This window comes from Pipistrellus hanaki (assembly GCF_964339955.1).
Source record: "Pipistrellus hanaki genome assembly, chromosome: 2".
Taxonomy (NCBI): domain Eukaryota; kingdom Metazoa; phylum Chordata; class Mammalia; order Chiroptera; family Vespertilionidae; genus Pipistrellus; species Pipistrellus hanaki.
Genome location: NC_140504.1, coordinates 180,120,559 through 180,138,514, shown reverse-complemented (window position 1 = coordinate 180,138,514; position 17,956 = coordinate 180,120,559). Strand labels below are relative to the sequence as shown.

General features: G+C 47.4%; 1 protein-coding gene across 9 annotated transcripts in view; it reads right to left on the bottom strand.

Annotated features, from left to right (window-relative positions):
• The window catches only part of CSMD2 (CUB and Sushi multiple domains 2), a 541,275-nt gene that overhangs the window by 201,561 nt on the left and 321,758 nt on the right, over positions 1-17,956 (bottom strand). For 8 of the 9 annotated variants that reach the window (XM_084873018.1, XM_084873017.1, XM_084873019.1 and 5 more), the window contains one exon: positions 16,242-16,424. The exons of the other annotated variant lie outside the window; for it this stretch is intronic. In XM_084873018.1, coding sequence (XP_084729144.1) covers positions 16,242-16,424 — 183 coding nt within the window. The remainder of the gene's footprint in view (positions 1-16,241; positions 16,425-17,956) is intronic. 9 annotated transcript variants of the gene reach the window in all.

Below are 17,956 nucleotides of genomic sequence, written 5' to 3'. Positions count from 1 at the left end.
TGTTTAACGTGTAACAAATTATAATTCATTAGAAAGATAAACACTCAAAATATAAATATGGGCCAAGGAAATTAAGAGGTGACTAACAAAAGAATAAAGTTGATCAATAAAGATGTGGGAAAATGTGCAGTATATTAAAAAACAAAAACTTCAAACAGAGCTATCAAATTGGCAACAGCACCACATGGAAACTTGCAAAAGATGGAGAGAAGCTGGCAAGGCAGATGAAGACAAAGCAGCCAAGAGGTGGGAGGAAAAACAAAGAGTGGCTTCCCGGAGGAGGAAGGGCTGTCTGTTCTGTGATACAACTAGGTGTCTGTGTATGAGGAGGATGGAAAATGACCCATTGGCCTGGTCAGCATGGCCCAGTGGTTGAGCATTGACCTATGAACCAGGAAGTCATGGTTCGACTCATAGTTAGGGCATATGCTGGGTTGCGGGCTTGATCCCTAGTGAGGGTGTTTAGGAGGCAGCCAATCAATGACTCTCATCATTGATGTTTCTATCTCTCTCTCTCCTTCTGCCTTCCTCTTTGAAATGAAATAATAATAATTATATATATATATATATATATATATATATATATATATATATATTTAAAAAAATGAACAAAAAGAAGAACAAAATTCAACCCATTAGATTTTTGCAACAAGAGGCTCATTGGTAACCTCAGAGAGAGCAGTTTCCAGGGGTGGTGGACACCGAGGTCAAAATGGATGGGGTGACAAGGGACTAGGAGGCAATAAATGGATACAGCAAGGGAAGACAACCTGTCAAAAAAGTCTGGATGTGACAGAGAATCTCAGAGAATGGGTAAGGAGATGTGGGGTATGAAGAAAGATCTTTACTTTTAAGAGAGATATAAGAAAAATTAAAACATTTTTTTATTTGAGAAAGAAAGAGGAAGGGAGAGAGGAAGAGAGATGGGACAGAGAGAAACACTGACTTGTTGTTCCATTTATTTATACATTTACTAGAGTCCCAGTGCACGAATTTGTGCACCAGTGGGATAGCCTTGGCCTGGCCTGTGGGATCAGGCTGAACTGGCTCTCCAACATCCCCCTGAGGTTCCAGATTGTGAGAGGATGCAGGCCAGGCCAAGAGACCCACTGGTTCACAATCAGGGCCAGAGAGGGACGCGGGAGGTTGGCCAGTCGGGAAGGGATCACAATAGGGCTCCAGGACATGTCCAGCCCATCTCATTCAGTCCCGATTGGCCTGACACCAGCAGCGAGCTAACCTACCTATCAAGTGTCTGTCCCGTGGTGGTCAGTGCACATCATAGAGAGTGGTTGAGTAGCCTTAGCATATCATTAGCATATTGCCCTTTGATTGCCTAAATAGACCACCAGACATTTTAGCATACTAGGCTTTTATTATATAGGGTTGGTTGCTTCCTGCCCTGAGCAGAAATTAAACCCGCAACCTTGGTGCACTGGGACCAACTGAGCTACCCAGACCAGACCTGAGAAAATGTAAATGCTGATGAGAAGGGCTTGGCAGAAGGGGGTAGAGCTGAAGAAACAGGAGGAGGATGAATTACACAAGGCATAAGGTTCCAAGCATGTGGGAGGTGAGGGAGAATCTACAGCAACATTTCTGAAATAGGGGTTTGCAGCCACTGTTAGTGACTGGTCATGAAAGAGATGTGGTGGGTCATGAGGCTTGATGCTAAAAAAAAAAAGAAAAAAGAAAAAAGAAAAAAGAAAAAAAAAAAAAAAAGAAGGAAAGAAGAGAATGGAAAATAATTGAGTTCATCATAGGTAAGTGAAAGGTAAGTGCTGTTTGTAGATTGTATGTTTCAATTATGTGTGAGTGTGACTGTATTGCACTTCTTACTGTGAATGAAGGTCCCTGATCTAAAGACTACATGGGGATGCACAGTCTCAAGGGGACTGGTTTTTGATGGGTGAGAATCTGATAGAAAAGGTGGAGACGTGAGAGGAAGGAAGGATGGGGATGGGGATTCTCTGCAGGCTGCTGCCTCTGGTATTTGGAAGTGGAAGGTATTTTCTGGGAGGTGGGAGACAAGGTCATTTCTGGTGGCAAGGTGAGGAGAGGGGGCTGTTTGGGGCTGGAGAGTGGAGAATGCTCGAGATAGCTTCCACGGGTAAGAGAATAGACTGCCTTGAGAACACAGATGGACTGCCTGGCCCCGCTGCAGGCTTGATCAAGATTGGTGCCATGGGATCTGTAGCAGCACCTGTTTTTCTGCTTGGGTGATTCCTCCAGCAGTGCTCACTCAAGCTGGAGAGGCCACCATCAGATTATCCTTGCTTCGTTGGGGTCTCTCTGGACAAGTAAACTGAGGCAGCTACTTATTATGTATAGCTGGGATGGAAGCAGAGGCCTTACAAACCCACCCCTTGAATTCTTGCACCTCTTTCTGCTCAGAAGCTCAGTGTGTGTTAGTTTTTCAGCTGCACTGTCTTAATGTCATCCCTGCACAGAGCTGCCGGAAGGCGTCATTTAACTTCATTGGGCCCACGAAGGGTGTGCGTGGTTCTCAAGGTTACATGTTTGAGGGGTGAGAGTGATCACCCAGCAGGGCTCATCCTTATCACAAAGTCAGAGTAAGTTAAGACTTGGTTCTCTCGAGGAGGACACAGAGGAGGCCTTCTAGAAACGCAGGACACATCCAAAAGGAGCCTCAGGGATAAATGGACAATGCGGGCCATGCATTCCTAAGCACACAGGATTACAAAGCCATGGATTGTGCTCAAGTTTTTGTATTCCTTTCTTTATGGGGAGGGGGTGTGGTCCAATCCCCAGCACCCAGGCAGGCACAATGTGGGACTGCTGTCCTGAGTTAAGTTAGAGGGCACTCATCAGAGTTTACCCTTCCCACATTCCTGGAGCTTTCATTCTGTGCCCCAGAGGTCTGTCTGTCTTTCCAGCAGCCCCTTCACAGTCCTCTGAAAGCTTTCCTCTCCCACCTGACGTTCAGTTTCAGGACACGAAAGGATCGACAGGGGGGTCCCCAAAAATGGTAGACACACACTAACAGCTGATAGCTCCACTTTGAAAATGAAACATATTTTAATAAACACTGCCTTTGTAATGATTCAAAGTGTGTGTCTACATTTTTGGGGACACCCTCTATTTTGGGGTCATCTTCGCACACTGCACGCTCCCTGGAGCATCCCATCCCACACACAACTCCTCAAGTCCGCTTCCAGGACAGATCTGTTTCCCAAGCTCCAGACTGTATAGCCAATGGTCTCTGAAACATCTCACCTGGCTCGAGGATTAATGGCGTCCCTGCTGTGTTGCCAGTCACAGCTCTAGGTATGGGTTGGCAACCAACCAGAAGGATAGTCAAGTCCTCAGCCCTCAGAAGTTCATATTCTAACAGGTGGCAAAGAACATAAGGCAGGGAGAGGGGAAAAGTGAATGGAATAGGGTGGCCTCCTGTCAATAACAGGGTCATCATGGCATGTCTGAGGATGTGGCCTGGCAGGAGCCAGCTATCCTGAGGGAAGATTGCTCCTGGTGGAGGGGGTTCTAAGTGCGAAGGCCAGAGGAGGAAACGGGCTCGCTGTATGTGAAGGGTGGAGGGGAGTGATGTGACACAGCAAGATGAACCACAGCCAGGCACCAGGGATGAGGTGGAGAGGAAAATCTTTTAGATAACGCAGGAGTGTGGGATTTTGTCAGAGCAATGAAGGTAAGTAGGTCCAAAACTGAACTCCTCGTCTTCTTCCCCCCAACCTGGTTCTCTTAGATTCTAGGATCTGAAATGTTCCCTGACATCAGCCAATGATTCAGAACTATTATCCCCAAGTTATGGGCTTTCCTTCTGCCCTCTTTCATCCCCCAACTTCTCCCCCTGTACGCAACTACCTCTCAAGTAAATACTAGTAACCCAGACCCTCCTGCACATTCCAGACCCAGTGTAAAACTGATGGACATCTCTCCAGGGTGATCCCACTAGCACTTCCAAGTGCTGGTCCCAAATTGAATGCCTTATCTATGTCCCGAAGCCTCCTTCATTCCTTATCTCCATGAATGACAATACCCAGTTGCCTAAACAAAATACATCAGCTCCTTCTCCCTCAATCCCATATTCTATCAGTTACACATACTTCCGTTGATTCTATCTCATCAGTATCTCTTGCACTTGTCACACCCTCATCACACTCCTCTTAGGCTGAGGCCCTCTTCCCACTGCATCTGTCTACCTGGCTTCTCAGCTGTAAATCTCACCCCTTTTGAATCTATCCTCCATACTGGCCTCAGAGTGAATTTTGTAAATCACACATTTTCATGATGTAACATCCTTGCTTGGAACTCTTTAAAGACTCCCAATCGCACAGAGGATCAAGACCAGACTCCTCAGAAGAGATCAAAAGACCCCCAAAGACCTAAGGCACTTGCCTATCTCTTTAATCTTTATTTTTCCACTCCCAGTAGATGAAGCATTACCCTCCCGCCCCCGCTGCCCCCTACATTCCAGCCACATTAAACCACGCATAACTCTAAAATGTGCAAGGAAAACCCCATGTCTTAGTGAAGCTATTTTCTCTTTCTAGAATGTTCTCTTCTCCTGGACTGAAAAACAGCACTTAGTGGCTGCTCACCATGATCAAAAAAGTATGTTTAGCCCTGGCCAGTTTTGTTCAGTGGTTAGAGCACTGGCCTGCAGACCAAAGGGTCATGGGTTTGATTCCCGGTGAAGGGCACATACTTCAGTTGTAGGCTCCCCAGCCCTGGTCAGGGTGCTTGTGGGAGGCAACCAATCGATGTGTCTCTCTCACCTCGATGTTTCTCTCCTCCCCTCCTTCCTCTATTCCACTCTTTCTGAAAATCAATGGAAAAAATATTCTTGGGTGAGTATTAAAAAAAAAAAAAGAGAGAGATGTTTAGATTTCCTTCCAGGGAATCTACAATGATCCGGGGGAGTTTACAGTTAGCTGGAGAGAGCTGCCTTCAAGACCATGGTGGAGCCTCACCTGACTCCCAGAGCAAAGGTGAGTTAACTGGTGGCCTAGGGCAGCAACCCACTTCCTGAGCCCATAACCTGAGCCCCCCCCCAGAAGACTGCCCTTGTACAAAGACTGTGTGAAGAGCTAAGTCCCAGGAGGGGTAGCCCAAGGCTATTCCAGAAAGCCAAGCTTAGACAGGTGAGCAGTGGCTCCTGGGGGCCAAGGCACTGCAGCAGCCAGTGCTGCTCTGACCCAGTGAGATGACACATTGGCCTGGAGGTGCAGGGAGCGGGGGCAGGTACTGGCAGTGCTGCAGGCAGCAGCTCCTGAGCCAGAAGCTGTGTAAACAGATCCTGGCAGCTTCTGAGTCAGACCCTGAGAAGCGCAGTGAAGGCAGGATCTGTGTCGGGCCCTGGGAACACACCTCGCACACACATAGGTTTGAAAATTTTACAGAGTAAAGGACCTGTTTGTTCTGAACCCAAAGGCAAAAGCTGAAGTGAGCATGCCAGAAATATCCTCTTCCCCCACCAACAGCTCACAGCCCTGGCTTAGACTCTAAGGCTGGGCCGGTTTATCCACGGGAGGAGCTAGCTGTGGCCCTAGGATGCACAAACAGGGCCTTTGGACTGGGTCCTGTGCTCAGCGGTGTTTGCAGTTTAGTTAGGGACAGACCCCTCGGCTGGGATGGACTGAAAGTTTGCTCATGTATGATCCTCCAAGAATCTAAGAATCTTCCAGTTGGAATAAATCTTTCCTCCTCTATATTCTGGTGGCATTTTGTGGCCACATCTATAACTGTGACAAGTCCAAGACTGCTTTGTAATAAAAGTATGTGTTTGTCACACTCATTAGACTAGATTATGAGCTCTTAGAGGGCAAGAACCGTGTGAGAATCACGACTGTTGCTCTCCCGATGCGGAGCACAAGGCCAGGTGCACAGCAGTCCCCGCCCCCGACATGGCATTCAAATGAAATGAAAGGCGGGCAATCACAACATCAGTTACAATGTCAGAATCCAGGACTTTGCCTCCCTTTCCCCTCTATGAAGGTCAATGTTCCTTGGACTCCAGGAAGCTACCACCATCATAATCACTGTTAGGGATAATCACCCTCCTAGGGATAACGTATCACCGTGGCATCACTCCTCATCCTCAAGGGGCTGCCAGCTTGTCAGGGGAAGGAACCCCTCAAGGATGACCCTACAAGCATCTAGCACAGTGTGTTTTATATTAGAGGTTCACAAACGTCCCCAACATCTAGATCACTTGGGAAGAGTTTAGAATTTCGCTTCCTGGCCCTCATCCCAAACCTGCTGAATCAGAATTTCTGGTGATGAGGCCACAATTCTGTATTTTAAAAAATAAACATATTTTATTGATTTCAGAGAGAAAGGGAGAGGGAGAGAGACAGAAACTTCAATGATGAGAGAGAATCACTGATCAGCTGCCTCCCGCCTGTCCCACACCGAGGATAGAGCCCACAAGCCCCACACTGGGGATGGAGCCCACAACTCAGGCATGTGTCCTGACTGGGGATCTAACCGTGACCAGCCAGGCCAGAATCTGTATTTTAAAAAGCCATGAAATAAAATAATAAAATAAAATAAAATAAAATAAAATAAAAAACCCATCAATGGCCCTATCCAATTTGGCTTAATAGAGCATTGGCCTGTGGACTGAAGAGTCCCAGGTTTGATTCTAGTCAAGAGCACATGCCCAGGTTATGGGCTTGATCCCTAGTAGGAGGGGAGCAGGAGGCAGCTGATCAAATATTCTCTCCCATCATTGATGTTTCTCTCCTCTCCCTCTCTCTTCCTCTCTGAAATCAATAAACATATATATTTTTTAAAAAGCCCATGAATGAGTCTAATGATTAGCTGGTTTGGGCCCATTTTAGACTGGACATGACCACCAAAGACACTTGTTTCCCATGACGTGCCTGCCTATGTAAACATAAAGATAACAACCTATGTACCGGCCCACACTGGCCTGGGTGGCTCTACTTCCTTGGCTGTGCTTGGCTCTGCCAGCCATCCCTTTAGCCAGTGTTTGCCTGATGGGCCTTGCCCAGACACACTGAAGACCTTTATTCCACGGCTCACTTCTTACAACCAGATCCCGAGCCAAGAGCAGCCAAGCCTTACAGTTATGGAGAAGTCCCATCCCCTCCAACCAGTGTGGTGGGGTGTGTGTGGCTCTGTAGAGTCAGCATCTGGTGGGCTTCTGAGGAGCCCCACACACCCACATGCCCACACAATTTCAGGACCCTCCCTGTCTGCCACATGTGTCCCAGCTGTTTCTTGGTTTCCTCTCCATTCCCTGCTGCGAGGGAAGCTCTTTCTGAAACTGCAGTTTCTGGCTGTGCAGGGTCCCCGGATTCCCCCAGATGAGGGCCAAATTCAACCCTAGAGCTGCCTTCCCCCCCAGGGTAGCTGCCTATTTAAGAATAAATATACCGAGTGATATATCACCCCCACTGACCTGGTAGGGCAATTGTTGACTCTTGGACATTCTGTTAGGAAGTGATGACAGCCACCCTTAAAGCTATCCCTTCACCCAGGGTCAGCCCTCCCAGTCCTGGCCTCGCTCGCAGGGGCTGACCCTTCCCAGGCTCCCCTGCAGTCCCAGCACCCTTCCCAGCCACACCTGTCTAGTCCCCAGTGCAGGAGCTCAATCCCCTCCCCACCCCCAGCCACCACCTTGGACGTGCTGCTCAAGGAAATGACCCGTTTGGGTTCCTGGGGGCACTACTACACAGCACCCCCAACTCTGCATATCACTAGCGTAGTGAGACCACAGGTCTTTACTGTTCTGGCTACTCAGGGCTGGGTAACAGAGGGAGGTACCAGCCTGTACAACAGAGCTGCTTCCTGCTCATCCCCTACTGGGGAAACAGAGCTACACATGCTGCGTTTCAATTTCCATGAATTGGCCTGACATACAAATGTGGACCAAAGCAATGCCCAGGTGCCCTGCTTCTCTCTGAGGGCCACCGGGGAGTTAATAGGACCTTCAATGAAGCCTAGAGAAAGGAGACGAATGTTGCATCAGCAGAGCAAGTGCACACAGCTCTTATGGTGGCCTGGCCCGATCACAAGGGGTCCCCAGAAATCTGATCCCCCTCCCACACACGGAGGCTGAGGCTTTCAAACCTCACCTGATCCCAATTTTGGCTCTGAATATCTGAAAAAGGCAATTTCCAAGGACTCTAGCTATTGTGATCGTCTTTTCTGGGCCAAAAGAAAGGCAGCTTGAAATTGCACTTGTCCTGGAAAATCTGGGATTATTTGTTTGCAGGGAATGCCTGGGTTCAGGCGCAGAAAGGAGAGAAAACAGAACAAGCTTCGCCTGTGTATGGGGCACTGAGGTCTCGCAGGGAGAAAGGGAAAACCTGCCTATTAAAAAAATAAAGGTAGCTGGTGATGTATATGACCTATATGAAGGAAACCACAAAGCCGTTATATTTAGAAAAATGAAAGTGGATGAACAAAAGGAGCGGCACGCCGTGCTTCTGGATGGGAAGGCTGTGCATTATAAAACGCCTATTTTCCTCAAGTTAATTTATAGTATAATAGGAGCGCACATACAACCTCTCAATAGGACTTTTTTTCACTCTGACAAAATGATTCTAAAATTAATCTTGAACAACAAACAGATGAGAATCACAATGAATGTTCTGAAAGAGAAAATAATTAAGGGAGAAAGGAGTCGTTCCCAGCTCTGCCAGATATTAGAACATATTCTAAAACAACAATTAAAATTACTCAGTACCAGTGCAAAGATAGAAATAGAGCAGCGGAACAAAGTGGGGACTCAAGAAACAGACTTAACTACATTTGAGGATTCAGTGTGCGATAAAACAATTCATTTCCCTCAAATAAAAAGGGAAGTGAATTACTTAATAAATCATGTTGGAAAACCACATAATAGTTGGCACAATATTATACATTCATCTAAATACACTCCAGATGGATTAACAAATTATATATTTAAAAAAAAAAATCAAATTGCCGAGAAATAACCAAAAATAGAACAAACTGATTCTCAGACATGTGGCAGAATGATAGTGTTGTCAGCTATGAAAAGAAATAAAAATATTGAGCGATTTGTCTATATAAAAATGTAAAACGACTGTACAATGCAGACTAGCAAAAGAAAAAAAGGAGAACAAGGGATTGGTAAATTATGTAGAAAAATGCCAAGAAGAGTTTCTATCTACAATATAGAAATAGCAGCGCCTTCAAACTAGAAAGGAAAATGCCAACACAACATTCTCGAAGCTGCGAGTGGGTACAGACAGTTGTTACGCAGGAATTGCTCCACAGAGCTGGACCCAGACCAGCTGGACAAGGGCCAGGACTGGAGGCTCTGTCCAGGGTCCTGTGCTGAAAATCCCGACACTCTTTTCACATCTCTTACTCAACAGCGCCATGCCTCTGGCCCATGGGACCCAGCAAGCTCTCAAACCTACTTCCTCGGACCCCACCTCCCTTCTTTCATCATGTACAGCTGACATCAGCCAACACTTTTAGGAAGCACTGCAAATCAAATATCCAGACTAGCAGTACATGTGTGTTCACACACGTTTGTGTGTCTATACAACCCCCTTTGCCCAGGCTCAAACCCCATGGCTTCTCTCAGAACTCAGCACTGCCAACTCTGCCCTCCTGTCTTCCAGGCCCAGCTATTCTAACAGCATCGATGTATGTCCATGCTCTGTGAGAGAGGGGCTGTTGCCTCGCACGCACGCAATGCCTATGCGTTAAGTAGTAAACGAATGAGTCTTCATGGGGCGACCCTAAACGCCTCTGCATCACCAATGCTTTCGAGCTGAGAAACTACATTTTGAACCACACAAGCCCACTTTAATTTACATAATTATGTCTATCTTCTTGTTGGAGTGAGCTCTTTGAGGTCAAGAACTATGCCCTAATCATCTCTGAATTTGCAGCACTTATCACAACATTTGGCACATTGCAGAAGTCGACAAGGATAAGCTGTAGGGGATATATGCAACTGACACCCATTAAAATCGCCATTATTAAGAGGCCACACAAATACTTGAGGTTTGGCAATGCTGATAAAGGTTACAAGTGATATATATAAACTCTCTGAAGAAAACCACAAAGTCGCTTTATTTAGAAAGATGAACACAAAAGAGAAACAGGCCACATTTCTGAGTAGGAAGGGCAGGGATTCTATGAACCTTAGCGCTTTTCCTGCTGGCATTATGAACTGGCGCACACTATCGGGAGCAATAAAAGACTGACAGCTGTTAGAAGGGAGTGGATTGGACAGCGGGGTGAAAAAAAGGTGAAAGGATTAAGTAAAATAAAAACAACAACAACACACACACACACACACACACACACACACAAAAAAAAAAAAAACACACAACAAAAAAACCCTTAAAGACACAGACAACAGTGTGGTGACCACAATAGGAAAAAGGAGGTTAGAGGAGGCAGAAGATAAAGGGGGATAGATGGTGATAGATGGAAACTTGACTTAGGGTGGTGAACACACAATACAATATGCAGATGATGTATTATAGAACTGTACACCTGAAACCTATGTAATTTTATTAACCAATATCACTCCAATAAATTAAAAATTAAAAAAACACACACACCACAGCAGCCATTCCAGAGGGGAAAAAGAGTCTGTACATCAGGAGTTATAAAAATGTTCCTACCTGGCCCAACCACCTCACTCCTAGAAATAATTCAAGAGAAGAAAAAAACAGCCATAAGCATGAGGATGGTCATTAGAGCCTTACAGAATGTAACTGAGCATAGCTGGCTAAGCAATGGTCCATTCACTGGACAGAATAGCCCTCAAGTGTTAAGAACGATAACGATGAAAGAGTGTAGAAGCCTGGCAAGATGGGCAACACAATGTGAACCTTAAAACACAGAAGGCAAGATGGGATGCTCACTTTGAGTAACACCCCCTGAAATATGCGTGTACATGGGTGAGAGTAAAAGAATGGCCAATGTGAAATGGGTTTGGGTTTTAGGATGGGAAATTAAGAGTATTGTATTTATTTAACCTTTTAAATTTGTTTAAACTTTTAAAGAATAGAATGTACCAAAAGCCCGTGTTGCTCCAGATACTCGTTGAAACCGAGTTACATTGTATAGGACATGCTGCTAAGAAACTCCCCCTTCAACCTGCCTGAGCAGGCTCATTCCCAGAGGTCCTCCACAAACAGATGACCAAGAAGATTCATACCCTCGTATGCAGTTGACCTTGTACATAGCAGGTGCTCAGTAAATCAAAAATGGGTGGATAAATGGGTGAGGAGAAGAGATGAAAGTAAAGATTAGGAAAAGGCTTCTACTCTGGTAGAGTGCATACTGGTATGTACACAGCATTGACATAGTTTCCACAAAGGTGATGGATCTCGCCCTCATGAATTTAAGTCTTGTTATCTCTGTTACTGAGTTATGGCAATAACTCAGCCAAAGATTAGCTTCTGTACTCTGGCCTAGTACTTTTGCCTGAGACTCCTTGCCCTTCCTGCTGCAGATGGCTCCTTGGGTTCTGGAAATTGGGTGCAATGGAGAGATGGCAAGATTAGGAGTAGGAACCTGCTCTGCCACTAACAGTTCAAATTCCAGCACATCCCTTAATGGCTCCATAACCTCTGAGCTAGTGATCTTGTTTCCTTGGAATTTGTTTTCATCTATAAAAATGAGAGAATAAAAATTCCATTAAGTTATAGGGAAGAGTCACATCTTCCCAATGACATAAAACATTTAATAAATATAGGCATCTGCCCATACTCCACACTTTCTCACTGTCACAATTCTATAGGCCCCTGAGTTTGGTCATAGCCTTACTTAAAATGCAAACACCCAGATTTCTTCACATTTGGAATTTGGTAAGACTATATTATCCTAGACCAGTGCTTCCTGATCTTGGGTGGTGTTTTCCCCAGGCCTGTCACAGCTGATGGAGGGGCATGTGTGTGGGCTGCTGCCTTTGAGTGGGTAGAGAACAGGGGTCCTTCTGAACATTGTGCAGCACACGAGGCTGACCCCAAAGAATCAGCTGGTCCAAAATGTCAGTAGTGATGAGGTTGAGAATACTGATGACCCTATGAGCCAATCCACTCTTCTGTCCAGTGATGTGTGTATGTCCTGGGGTGGGGGTTGATTTGGGGAAGAACTCTAGAGGACTAGTCAGGAGGTAAGAGGAGAGGACATTTCCCACAGCATCTCCGTGTAGAACACCTTCCTTTTCCCCCAACCCAAGCCCTATTTCTGCTGTGACATTTTCTTTGAGCACCCAAGGACCCACTTCTCCCTCCTTGGTCTCTCAAGATTTATAAGTTCAACTGTGCCCATCCCCAGAGGCCCTGCCCTCACCTTGCACAGATGCCACAGACAGGAGGAACTGAGCAATGAGGACCCACACTGTCTCCTGGTGGTTTACAAGATGGTGAAGGCAAGTTTGCACTTCTGCAGTCTCAGCTTATCTCTGGGTTAAGGCTGTTTTATAACTGCTTTTGAAAGTGGCTGCTAATGGGCTGATAATTGGTTTCCTGGCTATTTTATGAAGTGTGAAACACTCCGCTAGCCCATCAACAAAGCATCAAGTATTGTGTCAACCACCCACCACCAGAGTTATTTGTATCTTCCTCAGCGTCTCTCTTCTTATGGAGGAATCAGGGGAATGGTTGCATGGGAAAGGCTCTCTGTGCTTTTGTAGGAAAGGGGAGGAAATGTCAGAGCGTGGGGCAGGCGAAGAACAAGGGCACGGTGGCCAGAGATTTCTCCCAGGACACCATGCTGAGCACACTCCCAGGCAGACTCAACAGCCGAGAACCCAGTGCACGGTGCTGGGCACAGCAGACACTCAGTAAATCCTGCTGAATGGATGGAGAGCGGCACTACTTCCCACTGAGTCTGAGCAGGGATCCCTGGACATGTGAATTAACCAGGGAGGAAGACAGACTCAGAGGGAAGACGCTGGCTCCACCTCTTCTTTCAAAATGCCGGTCACGGTGAGAAACATCATCTTCTTTAAAAACCTCGTGGAAAAAAAGACCATCTATTGAGCATCTACTACTGTGAGGGCAGCTCAAAAGCCAACACAATTATTCTGAAGTCTCTGCTGGCTACAGAAGATGTGCTGAAACATGAAGGAAAGCTTGCATTTGTGCAGTCTCGGCAGGGCGATTCTCGGGAAAGGAGTTGTTTTTGAAGAAAATGTTTCAAGGGAAGAACAAGGCGCCGCTTTCCACTTTGGGGGACAATGGTTCAAAGAAATCTGAGCCATGAAGATATTTCCCCAGTCTCCCTCTTAATTTCCAGAAGGAAAGAACAGCATTGTTTGCTAAGTAATGCATTAATATTTATTGTGACTAGTGCGGGGCAAAATTTCAGGCACTTAAGCTAACTTTCGCTGGAGAGGCTTTTGCATTTGCATTAGGACGGCTTTATAAAACACAGGGACTGACTGGACTTTTTATGCTGTTATAGATGCTCACAGATGTCCCTTTCCTATTGATCACATCATCATATATTTGATCTGGGGTCAGGAGCAGAACACCAAAGTTTAACATTATCCCTCATCCAAAGGGTGACGTGCTGTGTGAATGCCCATTTTGGGAAATGGTCTCCAAGCATTTACTGTGAAAAATGTGAGAATTGCTCATGTCACGGTTCTCTTTTTCTTTTCTTTTTTAATGCTCACCTGAGGATATTTTTTTTCATTGATTTTAGAGAGAGTGAAAGGGAGAGACAGAGGAAGAAACATCAATGTGAGACAGACACATCTATCGGATGCCTTCACACACACCCCAGCCAGAGCTGTGGATGGAGCCTGCAGCCCAGGTACAGGCCCATGACAGGAATCAAACCCAGGACCTTTCAGTCCATAGGTTGATCCTCTTTCCACTGAGTCAAACCGCCTAGGGTGGTCCTTTTTTTCTGTAAATATAATCATAGAAGCTTAGAATTCTTGGAGCCAGAATGGAGAGTTATCTCTTGGATACATTAGTAAACCAAAATCCAGAGCAAAGGTGTCCTGCCACTGTCATGCAGCTGAGCTGGGATAAAGAAACATGTCTCCGATTTTGAATCCAAAATTTTATCAAGACTTGCTCATCACCATTCTTTCACCGTTCATCCCCACCCCCTCCCCCGAATGCACAGAACCTGTGGAAATAGCTTGAGGGCTGGGAGCTCAGTGGAGCTGCCAGGTGGCACCCCCACTTTCATGAAATGCAAATGCAACCTTGCTGTGTGGCGCAAAGGCCTGGGGCCAATTGGCACTCTCTGGCCTCCTCCACTGAAGCCATCATCCCTGAGACGTGAGCTGTGTCCTGCTCTGTCCAAATGACCAGGAAAACCCGAGTGATGGGACTGCCTTGGGATGCCATCCTGCTAGGTCTCAGAATCATCCAGAAAAAGAGACGCTGTACTGGCCCCCAGAGCGCCTGCCTGCTTCACTGTTCTCATCAATAAGCCCAGGGCCCCTACGCCTTATTTACACCACAGAGAACACTGACTGGTACTCGCCAGGACAGCTCTGCCCCCTGCTTCTCAGCTGTCTGCATCAGCGCCCAGCACCCTGGAAGCTGCCAGCCTTGCTCCTGGAAATGAAGGGCCTGCTGGTCCTCTGCCCTTACTGAAGGTTCTAGAAAGATCTCCTAAAACTACTCCTAAGAGCCAAAGAGTCAAGTAAATCCTGGGATGTCTTGTGTGACAGCCCAACCTTCCTCCCCGCAGGTAGCATTCTGCTACAACTAGGTCTCAGTTTGGAGGCACGGAACTTGATCCAGCTGGTCTGCCAACCACTTTACTCCCATCAGCTCTCTGCCCTAGAGGCCCGGCCCTTTCCAGTTCTCCCTGCCTTGCTTTATGTACTTGGATTTCAGAGATGAAGTCCCATGGTACCCTGGACTCCCAAAGCTTGTGCCTTCACCTTCTGAAGCCCTACCTCCAATCTGCCCAGCGGAGCTCCACCCCACTCACCAGCTCCTGCCATGAGGGACAGGGGGAGGAGAGGTCTCTGTCTGCCAGGCCCCTGGCTCCTGTGTTCCCTGAGCTGCTTCCTGCTGACTCTCCTCCTCCAGTCCCCTTGGTGTGCAGTGTGCTATGAGGTGAACACTGCCAGGCAGTCTATTCAAACCATGTCAGGCCACAGAGATGGGCAGATTTCATGCAATTTTATTATTTTCAATAAGAGTGATTTGTTTAATGTGTACCCAAGAGTGATTTGATCTTTAAACCTCTGTAAGAATTTTTGCATAAACTCACAAGTCATAAAAAATGCTGGGTTAAACTAAACAGTGATTTTTTTGTTGTTGTTTGAAAAGTATAATCACAAGGATGTGACCCAACTCACCAATTCATACACCAAACTCTCAGTCAGCACGGATGTTCCCTGATACCCTCTTAGGTTATTCCTTCCCCCAACCCTGGGGCCACCACTCCCTCATATTCAGCAACTCAGAGGCACCAAGCAGACAGCTGAGAAGAGCAGAGGGTCAGGCTTCTGCCTTTCCCCAAGAGAAGCAGATTGAAAGAGATGGAGAAGGCTGGGCAGTGAGGGCTGGGAGAAGAAGTGACAGCCCAGAAAAGCTGGATCCTTTGGTTTCTCAATAGCGACCAAGCCTGCACCACTCTTAGCTACACACAGTCCCCTCACACTTGCCAACCCACTGGGACCCTGGACTTCAAGTATTATTTGCGTTGAAAGAGTGACCATCCCGTCAAAGAAGGAAGATGGGCCTCCTCATTATTTCCATATAACAGAGCTCTCAACTCCAACTTTCTTGCCAAAAGATCAATAATCCAAAGACAGCTTGATTCCCACCCTCCCTAAATCAAATCCAAGAGGAAGCAGTTTGAGAAAATTTCCTTTTTCCTGGCAAGGCCATGGCTCCCCACAGCACTCAGAGGCTGGTACAGAGTCCAATCTTACAGACTTACTAGTCCCTTCCACCATGGCTTGACTATCTGGTGTCACTGGTGGCAACGAGGGTGAGGAGAAAATGTCTGGGTCTGAGCCCAGTGAACTGAGCCCCAGTGGCCTATACCTTGCTCTCCAGGATCACCAGGGAGGGAAGATGGCATTGAAGAAGGTCCCCAAATGTCAAGGGCAACCCTTCTCAGTGCTACAGTCAACGTCACTGCCAGAAATGAGGACCCAACCGGCAGTGTTGTGAGGAGTAGAAGAAACCAACCAGAGTGATGTTGTTAGGATCTACAAAGTTCCCAAGGATGGGGCACCTGGAAGAGCTGGGATTGGCCCTTGCCTCTGGGTGGAGACCCCATGTGGTCCCCTCCTGCTCACTTACACACGCAGCCTGGCTTCTTAGCCGACCACTGGTTATTCTTTTGGCACGTGATTGCCTTCTGCCCCACCAGCTCAAAGGCAGGCTGGCACTCAAACTTGAGTGTGTCACCGTGGCGAAAGCGAGAGCCTTCCCTCTGGCCATAGGCGGGCACGCCGGGGTCGCCGCAGCTGCCCTGCTCGATCTCTGAAAGACAGGAAGACAAGAAAACAGAGACAAAAGTTGACTTCATTCCCTTGTGGAGCTGCAGCTCCTCGGCCACGAGTCAGTGCTCCCAGTGACACAGACAGATCTTCGGTGAGCAACCTGCATCCTGTCAAACGCCCAGGCCCCTGTCCACAGAAAGAGTTCTGAGGTGCTGGGATGCTTTCCTTCAGGGAAGGTGGGTCTACCTCCTTCTCGGGAGGCCTGTCTCACCAGCTGACAAGCCCCGAAGTTTGGAGACTCTCTTGCTGAACTTAACTCTGCATTTGTATTCCTAATGCCACCTGACAGATCTTGAGTGCAGTCCGTTCTGGAGTGGCAGCGGCAGGCACGAGATGAGAAGGCAGCTGATGCTTGGCTGCCTGCCTTTCCCCGAACCAGAGATTGAGAATCAGTATTGGCTGCTTTCTGATAGGGAAGCACTTGCATGAATATTTTTTTTTTTTTAATTCAATTGGAGATGGTAGCAGGTAAAATGAAACAAATGACTTGTTAGCTATGCTTTTAAGTTCATCTGATTCAACAGTGGTGAGTCAGACTAGGGCTGGGTTCCCTGGGACAGTTCTGGGGCCTGGACTCAGGGGGGCATAATGGGCTGGCTGCCTCACGGGAGTGTCATTCAGGACCCAGGCACCCCAGGAAAGGAATCTGTCCTCACCAAGATGTTGGAGTTTCCTCTGGAGGAGACACCCCCACTTCCACCAGCCTTGTGTTTGGTGCTGTGAGAGATGATGGTGGAGGAGGCAGGAGGGGAGGGTGGGGAGGATATAGGAGAGGGGGAGGGGAAGAAGCTCTGCTCCCAGGGAGGAAGGCATCCTGAGAGAAATACAGGGAGTAATAAATGAAATGACAGATGGTAGGTGAGGACTGGAAGAGCCCCATGATTTGGGAGAGAGGGGGCTGGAGTAATGGGAGGTTTTGGACACCTTCCCAGGCTTGTCATGCCAAGGGGAACCTGGCTTTTCTGTAGACATCATTACGGGCTGCCAGGAGCCACAGTCCCCGAAGATGCTGTGTGTGACCTAACAGGCAGCTCTGTGTGTTACCTTACATGGGCGGGCACTTGGTTGTCACATTCATGTTATCCCTCAAACCAGGGCCTCCAGCTCCCTGCTGAGAGCTGGGAGAAAGAAGGGTGTGCGTGTGTGTGTGTGTGTGTGTGTGTGTGGTCTCAAACATCTTGGGTCCTTGGATGTGAGGGAAAGTGGATGGACCAGGCCAGGTGCCAGGTCTAAGGGCTCATGCACAGATCGGCTCTCCCATTTCTCATCTCACACATCCTCTGGGCCTTGCCTTCTACACACACCCCTGCTGAAAGCACCTCCGATCCCCTCCAGTGCTGGCTTTCTTGTGCAGGGCCTGGGGCACACACTGAGGCACTCCCAGGAAGGCCTTGCTCTAGGTCCCTGAACTGGCAGGGTCTCCAAGGGAAGGAAGAAGGGGCCCCTGGGACAAATCAATCTGGAGAAGCAGGCAGCAAGGTCCTCCTTCTTCTAGAGTTTCCCCTTTTCTTG